General features: G+C 37.2%; 1 protein-coding gene across 1 annotated transcript in view; it reads left to right on the top strand.

Annotated features, from left to right (window-relative positions):
* Nucleotides 1-2,964: 2,964 nt before the first annotated feature.
* Nucleotides 2,965-19,470, top strand: part of grik3 (glutamate ionotropic receptor kainate type subunit 3) — a 179,845-nt gene continuing 163,339 nt past the window's right edge. The window contains exon 1 of the mRNA XM_039651314.2: nucleotides 2,965-3,490. Coding sequence (XP_039507248.2) covers nucleotides 3,391-3,490 — 100 coding nt within the window. The 5' untranslated portion in view covers nucleotides 2,965-3,390. The remainder of the gene's footprint in view (nucleotides 3,491-19,470) is intronic.

Genomic DNA, 19,470 nt, shown 5'->3' with positions numbered 1-19,470 from the left:
CTGTAGTCACTTGGACTATTTTAACAACATCTTTAATGACTTTTCGAGGCCATCAATTGTCATTCCCTCAAGAAGCCTATGGACTAGTATACAGGAGCGATCTTAATATCTTAAATATCTTAATTTGTGTTCCGAAGATGAACGAAGGTCTTACGGGGTTGGAACAACATGAGGGTGAGTAAATACTGACAGAATTTTCATTTTTGGGTGAACTAACCCTTTAAAGGTGCTATATGTAACTTTTCTTCTAAAATAAATCACTTTTTTATTGCCTTGTGAAGGGGATGTAATCACACATTACAATGATCCACTTGTGGGGTTTTTCTATTACCCCTGGTCGGATTTTCTGCGAACTCCATCGGATATAACGTGTATGCGCGCTCCCGAGCCTCTCTTATAATTTATAATATTATAATTTAAGAAAATCAATTAATAACATTCATTCAGCCAAAATTAATACAGACAGTCTAATCACAAACAGTTTCATACAAAACTATTTGATCATGTATGAAGCTGTCAGTTAATTGCTCAGTGTGTTTGTGTTTATATTTTCAATAATCGTTTTGTATTCTCTTTATAATACTGTATACAGACGGTGGATGTCCTTGCGCGTCCTAGTTCATTTCTGTTCGTTATATTTTAAATTGAATTGCTTATTGTGTTTCGTTTTAGTCATTTGCATTTGTCACTCTAATAGTGCTTTATGTTGATGCAGCTTAATCGTGTCCTATTATAATTACATTTTTTTTTTCACCGTTAAGCAATTTAAAAGTCATTCAGATAGACTGGGAGAAGTCGAGCTAAGTCACAATATTAAATCTTTTTTTTTTTTTAGGTAAGGCATATATGAAAGAAACTAATAGATATTAAACAGGTATTTCAGTGGATGTTAAAGATGGATCATATGTGTGATGAAAACGCTCTAGCCGCTCTAACGCTTCATGCTAAGTGCGAATACCAGAGGCCATTATGAGGACCATCATTAAATCAATCTTTATGAAGCTGAACCTGACACCGCAAATAATGTTAAGAGAGGTGTTTTTCAAACGCCAAGACTTCTTGCGCTCAATGGCGTCGAGGTGAAGACAGAGACATGCAAATATTGGTTTGACACGCGCCCAGCACTTGAGGAAACTCATGGATCAGTGCAGTAAATACACTATCAAGAAAACCCTCGAGAGCCACGCTTTTACAAGGTACAGGGTAATTATAACACTAATGCTCAACAAGCACTTAAAACATAATTGTTTATGGTAGACTCATTCCTTTTCTGCAGTGCATTTAGAACACTGGGACTGTGAAATGAACAGGATTTTGGTATTATTCACTTTTTGGAATGAGACGAACCAACTAATATCACAACATCCATCAAATCCAGGTTTCTGCTCTCTTTTCCCACCCCAAAAAAAAGTCACTTCCTGGTGGATGATGTCATTAACTTGCTTGTGTCAGTTAAAGGGATATTTTCCAACACTGTTTTCTGTGAATGTGCAAGACTGCAGATTCATTATCATTTATCAAAGTGCAGTAAACTGAAAATACGCAACAAATCAGCGTGTTTATAATTAGCTAAAAATACTAGTTTGCAATAACAAGCTGCTTTGTACAGCTACAAACCAGACACCCATTAACACACTGTAAAAATGAATATGACTGAATATGTTAAATCTAATCAATAAAATTGAGGCAACAGATTACAATCAATATTATTAATTAAATTGAACAAATTAGAATTGAGTAATAACTAACCACATGAATTACTTAAAAGTTAACCATTTAAAATGAGTAGAATTTACACATTTTTTAAAACAAAAATATCAGAAAAAACAGACTGGCTTCAAAGATTAATTAGGAACTCAAGAATTACAAATTCTGAATTAAGAATTGGCCCGACTAAAACACACACTGATCTCCATAATGGTGACTTCAAATATGGTTTTCTCCTTCAGTGATTGTGCTTGTTATCATCAGGTGTCTTCAGTAAAAAAATGAGTTCTTTATTCATCTTTGACGTTAGTCTGTTTTTTTTCTGATATTTTTGTTTTTAAAAATGTGTACATTCTACTCATTTTAAAAGGTTAACTTTTAAGAAATTTATTTGGCTAGTTCTTAATTCTAATTTGTTAAATTTAATTAATAATATTGATTGTAAGCTGTTGCCTCAATTTTATTGATTAGATTTAACATTCAGTCGTATTCATTTTACATATTGGGTGTCATATTGACGCTAAAGGGTGCCATGTGCGTTGGATGTATATGCATTGGTAAAAGCGTCAGTGTATGACGCCTTGGGATGAGAATGCGTTGAAAATTAAGGTGGATAAAGTCAAGCAGATAAAATGTGTGGAGATGAACACATTGATTGTCAATTAAAACTATATCCACAAACAATGTTTGAATCATTTCTATTAGGAAAGGTAAAATAAAAAAAAGTAATATTTTTATTTATTTATTAAAAATAAAGAAGCACTTAAAATATTTCCAAATAAATTGCCGATTTTTCATGTTTGATACATGGTAAAAAAAATGGCTGACAATAAATTAGCGAAATTACTCAAAATTCAACCCATGCAGTGGATTTATTATTTAGAGTTCAAATGTTATGACCACTATACCCTTAAAAATTGTTATTTAACAAAAGTCAGAAAAGCCAGTAGCTCAATTAAAAAAAAAAAAAAAAAACAGGTTTGTATTTAGATGTCAATGATGTCAGTGATCCACATTATCCAGCATGATCATGTGAGAATTTTTCAAATCTTGCGCTTCAATGAAGCAGTGAGTGGAAATCTGAGGAGTCAACACGGACAATATCACACACATTTGATTGGTGTCCAAATCTGAATTATTTCACCTTCCATTTACATCATGGATGTTTAACATTTTAGAAATCCTAAAACTTTGCATCCATGTTTTCAATGTGAGCCCACAGTGTTGTTGAACCCAACAAGTCCAAATATTAGACCTCGGTCGACGTCTTTCTGCGCAGTTCTGCCAGCACGCAATACGCGAACAGCGCGACGCGGCCGGTGCAACGCGTTATAGTCCCCATCCACACTGACGCGGGACTCCAGCCCGGTTGTTGCGGCATCAGCGGTAGGAGGAGATACAGGGATATTCAGAGGGATACAGGGACTCCTGCAGGCAGATTTCAGCAGCTCAGACTCGCAGGTGGATCCCGAGCTCCGTCTGAGACCCGGGCGCGCGCGCACTCATGCACTCAAATGAATGACTACAATCATTAATAGAGCGAGCTCGTGTTCAAACCAACTACAATGAGAGCAAATCTGTCGCAGTCAGTCCAATCCTCATATGACTCCCAGCCATTTAAAATTTGATGAGCAGTTTTTTTTTTTGGAGAGCTCCTTGGATTGATCCCAGTGTTTTCCAGTCATGAAGAACAGGAGGGAATATGTGGAATACTGGAGCGCGATAATAGTGGGTCTCTTCTGGATTCACAGCTCTTTCGGGATGCCCCATGTCATTCGGATAGGTAAGAGAATGCGTAACGGGCACGGACTCTTTATCTGACCGATCGAATGTTTGTATGAGTGTTTAAAGTGCTCGGATCTGGTGTTAGTTTGCCTTTCGTATTCAATAAAGTGAAACAAATGTCTTGCACGGAGTGTTTAAGCGCTAGAAATGTAGATGCGCGTGGCGCGCGTCTTCGGAACAGATGGTGCTGCGTTGATTTGGAGAGAAAAACAAAATGTTAACTGTTGAAAATGTAGCACGTGGAACATTTGGCGAGAACAGTGGCATTGCGGTATTTATTTCTTGTAAATGCACAAGTCTTAACAGGTGAGCTTGCGCTGAAGTTTGCCTGGAAAGCTCAGCTTTACGCACCGTGTCGCCAGGCTGAAGGTCCTCGCTAATACAGTGAAAAAGAGTGCACTCATGCAACCTGACAAGCAGAGATTTTTCTCCGTCTGAGAAGCTGAAATATGTGTGGAGACAGGAGCCCAATGAAGATCAATACAGGTTTGTCTGAAGGCAGATCACTTTTGACAAGTGGTTCGATGCAATGCAGAAAAATGGCTCTAAATGTCATTATGAGACATTAACATGCCCAAGCACAGCCTCCAACTTCCCCAACACATGAAGAAAGAGTGGCACATTAATGCAGTTAAAATAGAAAATGCACACAGTGGCTTTAGTTTGTTCTTTTCCAGTTGCATTTTACATTTAATTCCATTATAGTTTGGCACTAAATGTGAGTGAACTACATTCAGTTTTTTTTTCCTCTCTCACTGCGACGATTTTAATTCTTTTTAATAAGAGGAGCATTCAGAGGAGTGTGTTTCCATGACATGTTGATTGATTGACTCTGGCTGTGACTTCAATGACATTGTGCTGGAGATTTGTGATTTGTGATTTTTGACAGCTCGGATCTCTCTCTCTCTTTTTTCACGGAAATGTTTTCTCAACACCCTCTTTAATATTTCAACGGCACATTTGAAATGAAAAATAATGTGTGCGTTGAGTCAAATGCACTAATATCCTCAAGCAAACAGAGAGTGATCAAGTGTTCAATACTTCTGAAGAAGCCTGTAAATATGATCATCAGTGTTATATTTCACCGTCTAAGTTAACCATATAATCCGGCTGTGAGTAACACACTAACCTTGAATTTGGTCCTGTGTCGTTTGTGCCAGAATAACTTGTGAGGTGATATTCCATCATGTGATTTTTCTTTCATTTCTTCACTCATTGCATTTCTTTGTGATCTAATTGATGACTATGATTCTTGGGATATGGTTTAGACGCCCAAATTGTGCCTTGTTTCAGACCTAGACGTCTGGGCTGTGTTTGCACGCTATTAAACGTCTTTTAAACGCGGAATTGCTTGCTGGGTAAATGTCTATCGGTGTCCACCCTGGATCCATTCTGCTAGTTTGGCCCGTCGTGAGCGTGGAAACGAAACCTCTCGAGTCCGAAGAGAGCAGATCCGTGCGCTAGTTTAACACGGGTTGTGTAATGGTGGGCATCCACAGCACACATGCCTCCATTCTCACTGTTTTTACAACGCACTTCTCCGAGGCCAGATGGTCGATCAAACTCACTCCGCAAGGCTGTAAATGTCGAGGGGAAGAGCGTTTCTGCTGTGCCTGTGTGTTATTAGCTGTTTGCCCTCCTGCTATGAACCTCCGCTTTGGAAAAGGACAGTGATTGGGAAGTGATTGTTTAGATAAACTAAACATGTATAATGTAGAAGAATTGCAAACGGGTGAATGTAGCATCCAATATACTGTGCGTTGACCTCAGTAGGGCCACATGTTATCCTTCATTATGTCACATGACAGTCATCCAATCACTGCAGGTCCACAAACAGCCTTCGAGGTCAAACTCAATGGGTTTTCAATGCCCAGTTTGACTTTTTAGTGTAGTTTGGATTCAGTGCTGTCACTCAATCCTTTCAATACCGTTCAGGGCAGCTGCAGCCTATCAGAATCCACTCCAGATCTGGCAGCGAACGCTCTGGATCCCGTCCAAATGTCACCGCAGAGTAGTGCATATGTCTTGAAAAATAATGATGAACTCTCAAGAGATTTGGCTTTTTTTTTTTTAATCATAATTTTAAAGAATTTGTCTCGTTGTGTGACCTTCAGAAAGGGCCAGTTTAAATGAGAATTTTGCGTATACGTTTACACGCATCGTCTTCATAAATGTGGTATTTTTGCTTGTGCATTTAAGCTGCCTCATCTGAGTAAATGTAATGCCTTCAAATGAGAGAATCAGTGCCAAAGAAAGATTTATTGTAAATCAATGGCTTTATCTACCTAAGAGTTACAGTGCTTCATTATGACCAGTTAATCAATCACACGCACAGTTATGTGTCACTTTTATTTTTTTTTTGCTTGTTTCAAATACATACACTCTAAACAATGCTGGGTTGTTTCAACCCAAATTTGGGTCAAATATGGAAAAAACCCAAATGTTGGGTTAAAAATGTAAGAGAAGTTCCCTCGAATGTACGTTTTTTTTTTTACTGGGTGTTATATCAGTTGATGTTTTCAATATATTTTACGAGTATTACTACTTATCGCTAAAAAAAACAAAAACATTACTGCTAATTGGAAGTCTGTGAAATCACCAACTGTAACCGAATGGAAACAGAGACTAAAACAGATTTACACACTCTAAAAAATGCTGGGTTGTTTTAACCCAATTTTGGGTAAAAATGTCATTTAAAAATGTAACCCAATGGCTGGGTTTGTCCATATTTTACCCAAAATTGGGTTAAAACAACCCAGCATTTTTTATAGTGCATGATGGAAAAAATGACTGCATCATTACAATTGAAAACTGACCTTTTTAATCAGAGGTGGCACATGGTTAAAGAATATTTAAATCTATAATCTTTTTTTTTTTTTAACATTATATATTTTATATGTATCATGTTTGTTAAGATGTGAACATTAATACTAGGTGCAGCTATATATATACCGAATATTTGTATTTATTTAGGCTATTTATTTATTTTTTTCTTTGTATTATTCTTGTTAATTTATCACTTGAAATCTCTTATTGTCTCAGATAATGTTCCTTTTGTTATGTTCTGTGAAAAATATAAATAAAAAGTTAAAAAAAAAAATGTACCGTTGAAAGTGAAAGTTGAAGTTGGGTTAACACTTTAAATGACATGTTTAACCCAACATTCGGGTTCGTTCACATTTGACCCAAATTTGGGTTGAAACAACCCAACATTTTTTAGAGTGTATATCGCTGTTACCAAATTTATGAATCACAGCTTTAGGTTACCGATGTTACTTTTTTTAATTGAAAAACAAATACTAAAAAGCATTATTGGCTGTTTCATACTAGACTCTTGCATTCATTTAAAACACAAATGGGCCACGTTCGGAGTACAGTAGTGTTTGACAGACACACACAAACTCATGTCACCCAAATGTGGGTCAAATATGGACCCAAATGCTGGGTTAAAAATGCAATTAAAAAACGTACAGTTGAAAGTGAAAGTTGAAGTTGAAGATTTTTAACCAAACATTTGGGTTTGTCCACATTTTACCCAAATTTGGGCTCAAACAACATAGCATTGTGTAGAGTGCACAAACTCTAAAAAATGCTGGGTTGTTTTAACCCAATTTTGGGTCAAATATGGACAAACCCGAAATGTTGGGTTAAAAATGTAATGTAAAAATTTAACCCAACGGCTGGGTTAGTCCATATTTGACCCAAAGTTGGGCTCAAACAACACAGCATTGTGTAGAGTGCACACACATAATGCCTAATGATGCTTCATATAACAGTATACTCTGCATTTTTAAATTCAAATGCTCTTCACATTAAAAGCACATGATTTGTGAGGCGTGTGTCCCCTAAACGTGTTTCACGTGCGGTGAATTCCCGTCTGACAAAAGAGCAGGAGGAAGAGATAAATTTCTAAAGAAGCTGACAACAAGAATTGCGTCATCGGTTTAAGATGGCCATCAGTTGCAGAGTGTAAATTAATTTTTAATTTTTGTGCAAATTTAATCTATAAGCAGTCGTGGGCGAGTTAACCAGAGGTCGATGTGCGCGCGCGTGAATCGCGGGACGGTGCACGGAGCGTGCACGAGCACTGTAGCGCCAGTCTCTCTCTCTCTCACACACACACACACACACACACACAGAGAGACGCCGAACTGCATGCGGTTTGTACACACGCACACAGCTGTGTGGTTTCACCGAAGCTGTTGTACATTGACGGAGTCAGCACACTTATGGCCTGCCGATTAGCTCCAGTGCCGGTAATGAGAGCGAGCAGATGTCGGGTTTGTTCGCGAATCAAATGCTCCGTATACTCTCTTCTCTCAAATCAGTGTAACGCTGTTATTCTGAAGCTGGGATCTACTTAAAGACCGACTAGACACACACACACACATACACGTTTTCACATAAATTCAATATGTAGCTATACACAAAAGATTTGAAACGAAAGGGAACCAAATGGTGCATATAGCGACACACATCATGGGCTGATTTGATTATGTTAATGCAGCAGAAAATCTCCATTACATGACTTTGAATCTGAATCTGAAAATGTATGCATTAGAGCATGTACTTGCTAGGGTTTGAGGGTATAAAGGACCTCCACACACCCGAAGCGTTGATAATAAAAGCACATTCCTTACAAGCTTTCGTATCACACTTTTATTTAAAGTCAAACAATCGAATAAACGTCAACCGTTTCCTTTTATACTGCCACTTAGTCCGTGCAGGCTTTTGGTTTTATCAGAAATTGGCAAATAGCTATTATTTTATGCTAATGTCATAATGCAGTCTTTTTAAAATCGCAGCAATAATAAGGTGAAGTGTGTAATTTCGTAATTGCATTCTACAGGTTTTACTGTATCAAACAGATTTGTGCAGTCTCGCCCCAAACTAACGCCATTGAGCCAATGTTACTGTCAGCTTATGAATCCAATGGTTTAAGCTGGACAAGAGAAAGAATTTCAACATTAAAAAAATACATCAGTTTTAAAGTCGCAATGAAACGGAAGTAGCGACATGATCTTTCTTCTGTATTGTGACGTAAATCCCGGTAGAACAGATTCTGTGCATGGATTGTTGATTGGATTTTCCATTTCCTCACTAGTGAGGAATCATGGAGCAAAAAATAAAATACAAGTAGCCTATAAAACCTTAGAGAAACGCACACCTCGAACTGGGCAGCGGAGTGATACAGTTCATATTATTAAGTTAAAGCATATTTTTAAGTACTTTTTATGTAGAAAGCATAGTAATATCAATGTAGGCTACTTGTAGTATACTTGTAAGTGTACGATTTCAGTACTTGCGATGAAATTGGCCCTCTTTTTAGTGTATAAAATTATGCTTTTAAGTGTAACGGTAGTACTCTTTGAGTACACAACTAGTGTTTATGAACTGTATGATTGAACTCTCAGTAAACTTGTCATTTTATACTGCAATCGTACTTGTAAGTTTCTTTAAATGAACCTATCGCCATACTTAAAGTAGACTATACATAAACCACTCAGAATTAAGAACATAGCAGTTGTCTTTACAAATATATATTTTTTTCCCAATCAAAAGAGTATACTACAAGTCAAGTATACTTAGGATACTTGTATATGTTTAAGTACATCTTAAGACTCGATTATATTTTTATTTATAGCCTATTATAAATTTGGGTCAAATATGGACAAAAGCAAATGTTGGCAGTGTCAATCAAAAGCACTTGTCACAACACTTCTTCTAACATGGATGTAAGAAACAAAAAAAATCACCCCAGCCATGTGAACTATTTTTGGTGAAATTTTGCAAGCTAATTTTTTTATATATATTACACTGTAAGAGCCTTAACTTAACAAAATGATGTTACTTGCTGCTATGAAAAAACTTAATCATTTTTAATCCTTTTTCAAAAACATGCTCAACCAAACGGTTGATTTGGCACATAATGGTTAATGGTCACCCCCCTTTTTGAGAATGGACATTACAATGCACTATTAAAACTTGGTTGTAATTCAAGTATGCTTTGGAATAAAGACCTAGACTTGTTTTAAAGAAAACACTGCAGATTATTGCTGGAGTAAAAGTGCTTAAAAACATAAAAGAATGAAAAAGTTATGAAAGTTTTAAATTTACATTAAATCAGTTATACTGTACTAAATAGTTTTTCTTTTATATAAAACATAAACTTTACAGAGCTATAAAATATCTATTAAATCAAAGCCGCATATGTCAAAGCCAATTGTGTTCCAAATTTAAAGTTGATATCACAAAAATTGAAGTTCTCATGAGATTTTGTTTAGGCGTAATACCAAAAATGACATAAATTCCATTGAATTTAATTGCATGCATTCTGCTGTAACAAATTAATACGTTTCTGTCCAAATATCACTTCTGTTACAAAATCTCAGACCTTTCTGACAATGTGTTTTGTCAAGACTAGAAAAGGTTTTGATCATAAATTATGATGGGCAATGAAAAAGTATGGCAAAAGTATGTGTATGAATTCCAGTACCATTTATTACCATTAAGGGACATTTCAACCATTTGGTAGAGGCCGATATTTTAAAAATGATGGGATGTGTTGAAAAAAAAAATACATTGAGTGTGGTTATTAGCGACATAAGAAGATAAGAAATGCAAACAAAAAATTTCCATCACTTTTTTCTTGTCATTATTTTGTCATTATTCAAATGTCATTATTTTATATATAAAAAAGTTAATAATTGTATTTTATTGACAAAATATTTTAGATTTTTTTTATTAGATCAGAAAACATTTTAAAGGAGTAGTTCACTTTAAAAAACAAAACTTTTGCTGATAATTTACTCACCCCATGCATGTCATCCGAGATTTTATAAGCTCAAATACTCGCCTTGCTCGGTTCTGTGATGCGTGTTCGTGACTCTCCTGTTTGAACTCGTTCATCAAAATGAACGAATCTTTTTCCCAGTCAATTTGTTCGTTTCATTCGTTGAATCAACCAAATGACACGAAAAAAGATTTGTTTATTTTGATGTCACGAGTCACGAATGCGCATCACAGAACAGAGTAAGGCGAACATTTGAGCTTATAAAACTTAAACTTTGTTATTTATTTAATAAATGAGCGATCGTTTCGCTATAGATAAGACCCTTAGTCATCGTCTGGAATCATTTAAAGCCCTTTGAATAGTTTGTAGTTTGCACTGAAACGGTCTTTTGGACCTTGAACCGTTTGGTTCCCATTGAAGTCCATTATATGGAGAAAAATCCTGGAATGTTTTCATCAAAAACCTTAATTTCTTTTCGACTGAAGAAAGAAAGACATGGACATCTTGGATGACATTGGGGTGAGTAAATTATCAGCAAAAGTTTTTTTTAAAAGTGAACTACTCCATGTTTCAACGTTCGATGGGGCATGTTGTCACATTTCACTTGTATTATTTGGGGGTAAATCGAGCAAAAAGTAAGCACTGTATTAATAAAACATAAGTGTACATGTGAAATTAATGTGGTAAAAAATAAATACTCTGAACCGTACTGAAAGTATGAGAAAGTCTAAAAGCGTCACTCACTCCTATGCTAATAGCACACTTGAACAAAGCTCTTTTTGTAAAGGTTGAGCAACACATGTAAACTTGCCTCGTTCTTTCAGCAGATAAAGGTCACAGCCAGACGGACAGCAGTAAAGAGACATGACATTACAACAGTGGCAGGAGAGTGAACTAATTCACAGACAAACGAGGTCTTCCCTTTCACTCCAGTGTTCCCAACATATGGTGTTTTCATATCACACTGATTTCAAAGTGTGTGTGCTGGGTCTATCAGCAACATATGCTCTTTATAATACATATAAGCTGACTAATCTCACTCCGATACACCCATTCGTCTCCTCGGAGGATCTCATCGTCACAGATGTCCCTGGATGTGTGTGTGACCTTCCGAATATGACAGCGCTCGGAAAAACACATAGCTTGTCAATGTAGTTGTTTTCTCCGTCTCGCTCCTTCAATTTCACTCTTGCTCTGCGTTACTCTTATTTTAGTTGTGGGAGGTGCGACACCAGCAGACAGAATCAAATGTCACGTCCACCCATTTGTCTTTATTACGAGCCCCTGTCCGACGCATCCGATTCCCACTCGCTCCCATCAACCGGCCCCTGCTGGGAAAGCCAAACAGAATTAAACCGTGCGAACGGGAAAACGCGGTCTCGGGTCACAGAGTAAACAGCGGTGCGAGTGACCAGCGAGAAGAGACGAACGCCGGAGAGAGAGACTCGTATTTAGTTTGTTAATTAGCTCGAACCTTTTGATCCCAATTTAAAAACCTGCCACGTTGCTGCGCTCGCCTCTTTTGTGCATCGCCCCGAGCCAAATAAAACAGAGCCCATTTTCCCCCCTTTGCTTTTCAAATAGTCCTCCCCCTTCACACACTCCCTCCGTTTGATGCGAGCCGCCTTTTCTGTGTGCCGAGAGCCTGCAGAAACATACATACGGGTCGCGTTTCCTTCGGCTTCACTGAGCGTTGATGACGTTACGGTATATTGATTTAAATGTACGTGTTGAAAGTGAAAATGTGCAAAAGACATTCCTTTATTATCTCCGCTCTGCAGTGAGATTGAATCGAGAGCAAGGCAAGTGCAGACTTAACCTTCACAAACGCCTCCGATTTATTTGACGTGTGAAATATTTAAAAGGTTTGCCTAACTTAATAAAACTATGACATTTCCCACCAGGTTGGATTCCTTTATCGTTTTAATGAGTTTATATTGAGAACAAATGGAGAATTGCTCTTGAATTGCTAAAGGTTAAGTGTGCAAATATTTTGATATGTGAAATATTAGGTAGTCTAACTTAATACGATTATGACACACATTTCCACAGAGTTGAATAGATTCACCTCAGTAATTTGAGCTGCTCAACTTAATTCAGTTAGTTCACTTCATTTTATTTTGGGATTTTCCCTTTTTACTACAAGTTTGGGTGGAAAAAGCAAGAAGAGACTGATCTGTATTGAACAGTGTTGTGCAAGTTACTTCCAAACTGTAATACATTAGGTTTTACTTGTTACTGTTATTTAAAAGTAATTCATTACCTTACAATATTACTGTCTCAGAATTGTAATGCGTTACATTACTCATGTATTACTTTTGAGTTACTTTCACCAAAATAACTAAGTAGAACAACTTTTGGGCTGTAACGATATGCAATATGAAACCGAAATCGCGATTCGCCACATCCACGTACAGAATCGCGACACACCTCTTCCAACTCCAGCGTTTTTCTCCTTACCGTCCAGATCCAATGCTGCCTTATCTTTAAATTAGGCTATTAGTATTATTTGAAGTTAACATTATAAAATACGTAGACCTACACCACAAAACTAGTTAAGGAGCATTATGGACATGACATTTGCAGTCAAAACTTGAAATAAAAATTCTCAGAAAATACATGTATTGAAACGTATATAGGCTACTTCCTCAAAGGACTCCAGACATTAGACAAATATCAGTCTATGTTTTATTTTTAATATTAGGAAAAAGACACACATTCATGCGTGACAAAAAAAAAATAGGAGGCAAAATATATATTTTTTGTAATTCTGTTAATTACACTGCGCAAATCGGACGAGGAAGGGTTGGCTCTCCAGTCTCCATAGAACTTAAAATATTCATTTTATTTTAGTTTTCGTGTTCGCATTTATGAGGAAAAAACAATGTTACAGACGCGACCGCTCTGAACTGGCACTAAAAGACTGCTTTAAAACTTAGTAAAAGCAGACAATACACTGTAATACAACTATTAGCCTCACTGAACATGTAACGAGTAAAATATTACTGAAAATTGATTAGTAATGCCTTACACTACTGCGTTACAGCAAAAAGTAATATGTTACTGTAATGTATTACTTTTGTAATGCGTTACTCCCAACACTGGTATTGAAATTATTTATTTGAGTTATTTCTTGTCGATTTAAGCCGTATCATTGTGTAATCACCACAAGGAAGCATAAAAAAAAAAAAAAAACAGAAACAGAAAAATAACTACTAACACTGAAGCTTCTCTTCTCTGATGACGAGGGCGGGGCAACCTGTCTCTCACATGAGATCCAACCAGCCAATCAATTCCCTACAGACACAATCAACCGGGGTCTGAAAATTAGTGAGGTCCTTGGTGTTGTGTAAATAATAATGGTTAGGCTATTGGACCCACATTTTCCCATGGACATGAAGCAGCGTCTCTTTTTTTAAGGAATTTGCCATATATACAGTGGTTAAATTTAGATTTAATTATGTGTGGGGTAGTCTCTCAAGGGGGGTACTACTACCCCCGGGATTTTGTTTTTGAAAAATAAACCATTAAATGGCACTTTCTGGAGAGTTTTGTTCAAAGAAATATAGAATAAAAGTAGGTCTAGCAAAGTCTTATATTTCTGTAATTCAGACACAGATCACACACAAATACGCTGGCTGAATAGATTGCTAGTTGAGAAACACTGCTTTAATTATTGTATTTATAATGGCTTTGTGAAACGTTAACTTAACAGCATGAGCCGTCTTCCAGCTGGCCTGGAAGTTATTGGCAAATTTTATTCTGTAACACAGATCTGTATTATGCTATTGTTTTTTGATAGTATTATAGCCTATTTTCCCACACAGTCTCATGAGAGTGCGTATCTGTACCACGATTGTCATTTCTCGTGGTATTTATATGGCAAAAATGGTTTACGCACTGAAAACCCCCTGGGTAGGTTTAGAGGGAAGGGGTTTGGGGAGTTTGTACTTATGTGTATATGCTAAAAAGTGCGTATCATATGCACGCGAAAAATAGTTTTGGCGTATAAATGGCACGAGAAATGACATTCGTGATCGGGCTCCTATTTTCTTACAGATAATCACGATGATCATTGCGTTTGTCTTACCGAATGTGGTAGCTTTATGCAATTGCAATTTGTCTATAAGCTTTTTTATTATTATTATTATTATTTACGCTGAGTAAAATGTTGCCAGATATTGCTACAAAAACAAGCAAAATAAAACAAGATAATAATAATAATCCAAAATTAGTTCAAAGCAAAATTTAACAAATTAGAATTGAGTAATAATTAATCAAATTAATTCCTTAAAAGTTAACCATTTAAAATGAGTAAAACTTAACAAAAAAAAACAACAACATAAATTGAAGTCACCATTATGGTGATCAGTGTTTGTTTTAAAATGACGGTTTTCTCCTTCATTGGTTCTGCTTGTTAACATCAGGTGTCTTCAATGTTGGCAATATAAAATAAAGAGTTATTAATTTATCTTTGACGTCTGTCTGTTAGTGAGATATTTTTGTTAATTTTTTTGGTGTAAACTTTACTCATTTTAAGTGGTTAACTTTTAAGGAATAATTTGATTAATTATTACTCAATTCTAATTTGTTAAATTTAATTAAAAATATTGCTTGTAATCTGTTGCCACAATTCTATTGATTAGACAAAGCATATATTTATTTTTACATTGTATATAGCAATTGGATAAAAGCGTCAGCTAAATGAATAAATGTAAATGTATTCAGATGTGCGATTTTGCAATCAAATATTACATTTTATATGACCACTTTATCTGAGCTATTCTAGCCACATTTTTTTTAGCCCAGTCTCTCAGCTTTTGTCAACTTTTCAATCTTTTATGTCAGTTTTGGAGAAGCATTTGAGACAACCTTCAGGTATGAAAGAGCTGAGGCATAAAACGTTCCTCTTGGACATACTCTAAGGCCATTGGCTCAAGGAGCAAATCTCATAACAAGGAAATGTCTTGTTTGGTCTCAAAATGGCCACTAACGAGGTTCATAGAATGAATGCTAACAGATATCCGGTAGTCATTCTGAAGTACCTGGAACTTGACTTGCTTTCCTAATAGGCTCCTGTTACGACCGCTAGCCCGTGATCCACAGGCAAGACATGAGTTATTGTGATCCTCAGTCCATTGGCACTCAAAGGGGTCTGCGGAGGTCAACCACAGCTTAGCTGAATGAGAACTGCCTTTGAATTTCTATTGAGTAACAGTTCTTTTCTCCCACGTCTCCTTTGTCCTTCGGAGAATCTACAAGTGCTGTACAAAGTTTCCGGTTTGGGAAGCATGCACTTAACTATTGTTTGTTTCAGCATTCCTGCAATAAAAGGCCTTTGCATCAGAATTGTTCCATAATTACTTGAAAAGATCAGCATAGAACTTTCATAAATGAAGTGCAGTTATATAATTGTAGGTTTGCTTGAACAACCATTAATAAAGCGGGCATTTTTAAAGAGCAACAAAGCGTTTTTTTCTCTCTCTACACTTCTCTAAGCATCTGTGTAGCAGGAGAGATTGGAGTGGGAGAACTGAGTGATTGACCTCAGATACAGTGGTGGTGGAGGTCAAGAGACCCACGAGATGTTATATAAGCAATATACATTTTCCAGTCTTGTAATGGTCACTGATGAGTACATGTTTGGTAAAAAAAGAGTCTTGGAGTCTCACTTTCTGGCCTTGTTCATTTTGCAACTTAGGCAGTTTTTAAGTTCTTGCCTGTAGGAAATTAATAATGAACTGCAGATTAAAAGATCACCAGCACTGTAGAGATCCAATAAAAAGAAGTCCCTACATGGAAATGGATTGTGTTGAACAATAAGTTTGAATACAGAGTGATGGTGAAACGGAATAATTAGCTGATTTAATTGCCACACTGTTCATTGATCGACATCAGATGTGAACTCGAGGTCGTGAAATTTGCATGAATACACAGTTGGAAATCAATGGGTATTATTTAGCTTTAAAGAGTGAGATAAATAAATATTCATTCTACTATTCGCAATGAAACAAATGGCGTTAATTTGCCATGCATTGTTGTGTTTGCACTGGTTTATTCATCGTGATAAATGGTTTATCAAAACACTGCAGTTGAGTTTTATAAGGAACATTTAAAGGAGTAGTTGAATTTAAAAAACTTTTGCTGATAATTTACTCACCCCAAGATGTCCATGTCTTTCTTTCTTCAGTCGAAAAGAAATTAAGGTTTTTGATGAAAACATTCCAGGATTTTCTCCATATAATGGACTTCATTGGGAATCAACCAGTTCAAGGTCCAAATGAGAGTTTCAGTGCAGCTTCAAAGGGCTTTAAACGACACCAGACGATGAATAAGGGCCTTATCAAGCGAAATGATCGCTCATTTAAAAAATAAATAAAAAAAAGTCTAAGACTGCTGATGCACATCATGAAAACTGTATACTGAAATTATTTATTGTGTTGATTATTTATTTATTTACTTACCAGCAGCCATATCACCCTGTAGCCCAAGACTGAAGATAAGCAGTGCTGAGCCGGGTCAGTACCTGGGGTGCGTTTCCCGAAAGCATCGTTCGCCAACTATAGTCGCAAGTTCTGTCGTTACCAATAGAGTTCAATGGAAATTGCAACCAACTTGCGGCCATAGTTGGCTAACGATGCTTTCGGGAAACGCACCCTTGGACGGGAGACCTTTTGGGAAAACCAGGTTGCTGCTGGAAGAGGTGTTAGTGAGGCCAGCAGGGGGTGCTCACCCTGGGGTCTGTGTGGGTCATAACGCCTTAGTAAAGTGACGGTGACACTATACTGTCAAAGAGCACCGTCCTTCGGATGAAATGTTAAACCGAGGTCCTGATTCTCTGCGGTCACAAAGGATGACTTTTGAAACGAGTAGGGGTGTAACCCTGGCCAAATTTTCCCAGTGGCCTCTGTCCATCATGGCCTCCTAATCATCCCATACTAATTGGCTTCATCACTCTGTGTCCTCTCCACCAGTAAGCTGGTGTGTGGTGCAATATGGCTGCCGTCGCTTCATCCAGGTGATGCTGCACATTGGTGGTGGTTGAGGCGATTGCCCCCTTGCCGAGAAAAGCGCCTTATAAATGTAATGAATTATTAATATTATTATTTGAGAGATACACATTTAATCTTGGCATGTCTATACTAGTGTTGTAGTCAAGATCACTTAAACAAAGACCAAGACAAGACAAAAACCAGAGTGTATCGAAGCCGAGACAAGACCAAGTGTTTTAGGGGCCGAGACCAAGACAAGACCAAGACTGAATGAGGGTGAGACCGAGTCAAGACCAAGACCAGCGCCCCATACTACAGTGTTGTAGTCGAGACCACCTCACTCGAGTCCGAGTCGACACCGAGACCAGAGAGAGTCGAGTCCGAGTCGAGTCCGAGACCAGAGACGGTCGAGTCCGAGTCGAGACCGAGACCAGTGAGGGTTGATTACCTAATTTACTTTTATTTACTTAGAGAAATCCTTTTTTTTTTTACTGAATTTACTTAGAGTTTAAAAAATATGATCAGTTTAGGGTAAAAAGGCCACATAGTAGGTGGTGTTAAAAGTAATTTTATTACAATGTGTCATGCGCAGTTGCGCACTAGAAAATCACCAATCACTGGGCATGTCAATCAATTTAAAGAAATATTTTATTAACATACATTAATAATCATGAAAAATATTTTTAATTGAACTCGAGTGGACCCGGGAATAATTCCGAGTCCTAAAAAAAAAAATGTTCGAGTACGAGTCAATTCCGAGTCCAAATGGACACGAGTCCATGACAAGACCAAGACCATTAAAATATGGTCTCGAGACTACAACACTGCCATACTACATGAGCCAATAAAATGTGAAACATGATCAAAAGAGATTGATCTGAATCTTCTCAGATTGATCTGAAAGATCCACATTCCCATAAAAACACAGATATTTAACATTCAAAGCTGCCATCTTTATTCAATACTCCTGGGTGACTTCCATAATTTAGTACAGAATGTAAAACAAGTCTTCACTTTTCTCCGCCTTTTATTAACAAAACATAAACATGAATACATGGGTGACAGGCAGCGGTAACAAAAATACATACGTAATTAGCAATAACCAATGAGTCACGTTATTGCTTGGATTTGAATCAGTACTTTACATACAAAAAAGCAAGGGTCTAAACAAAAAAATTGTCAATATACTGGCAAATTAGTGATATTTTCACAGTTATGGTCTTGAAAAAAAAAATCCAGAGTCCTCAAAGTCCAAGACGAGAAAAGACCGAGACCAAATGCGAGTCCGAGACCATCAAAAAGTGGTCTCGAGACCAAGACCGGTTTCAAGTACTACAACACTAGTCTATACAATATGCACTTGCTTGTAAGGCACTAACACAAAGCTATTACTGAACCGTACGCCAACAGCTAGTACTGGAAATGTCAGGGGTAAAGTCATTCAGGCAGGAGATGAGAGCAGCAAGGTGAACTCTGATCTGCAGAGCTAAAAGATTACCAATAAACACAAGAAAACAAGAGCTTTTGCAGCCGCCCTTGACAATAATGCGACGTCTGGACTTTGAAAGGTACCGCATAAAGATTGGACCACCATAAAGCTCAGAAACGGCAATTCTTTTTTGAATGTGTAAATCGATTTGCTTTTAAATGTCATGGACAGTCAAGGCAGGAAACCACACACAAGCAAACTCAGATGTTGTTGTAAATATGACTTTTTTCAGGCATTTATTTAGCTGGTGGTTGTGAGGTTGTGTGCCTTGTCACCCAGTATATATGTCTGCATTTGCACACTTGTCCATAGTGGTAAAAGTCATTATCCACACATGAACAAGTTAAAGTTTCAGTGATAAATCATCGGTTATGTTTGACATTAGTTCACTCCAGGTTGTGGGTCTTAAAAAGGATGAATGAAACCCTGTGATTGAACAACATGAAACGAAGCAGTGATTGAAAAGAAAGAGGCACGTCTAGGCCAGGGGACAATCAGTGGGTCTTTGTGCCGTTTTCCCAGCCGGTAATGACATCTGGAACGCCTCGTGCATAGAAATAGGCATTAGTGCTCGGGCAGAATCCGGTGTGGCTGCAACTCCACAAAGATGACAGAATCCACACAGCGGGCGTCTGCGGGATGGGGCCTATTAGAGACCGAGAACTGTTAGAGCTGCTGACAGACTTGAAAAGAAAGACTTGAGA

Source organism: Pimephales promelas, chromosome 12, assembly GCF_988280905.1.
Source record: "Pimephales promelas chromosome 12, fPimPro1.hap1.1, whole genome shotgun sequence".
NCBI lineage: Eukaryota > Metazoa > Chordata > Actinopteri > Cypriniformes > Leuciscidae > Pimephales > Pimephales promelas.
This window is presented reverse-complemented; position numbering and strand designations above follow the sequence as displayed.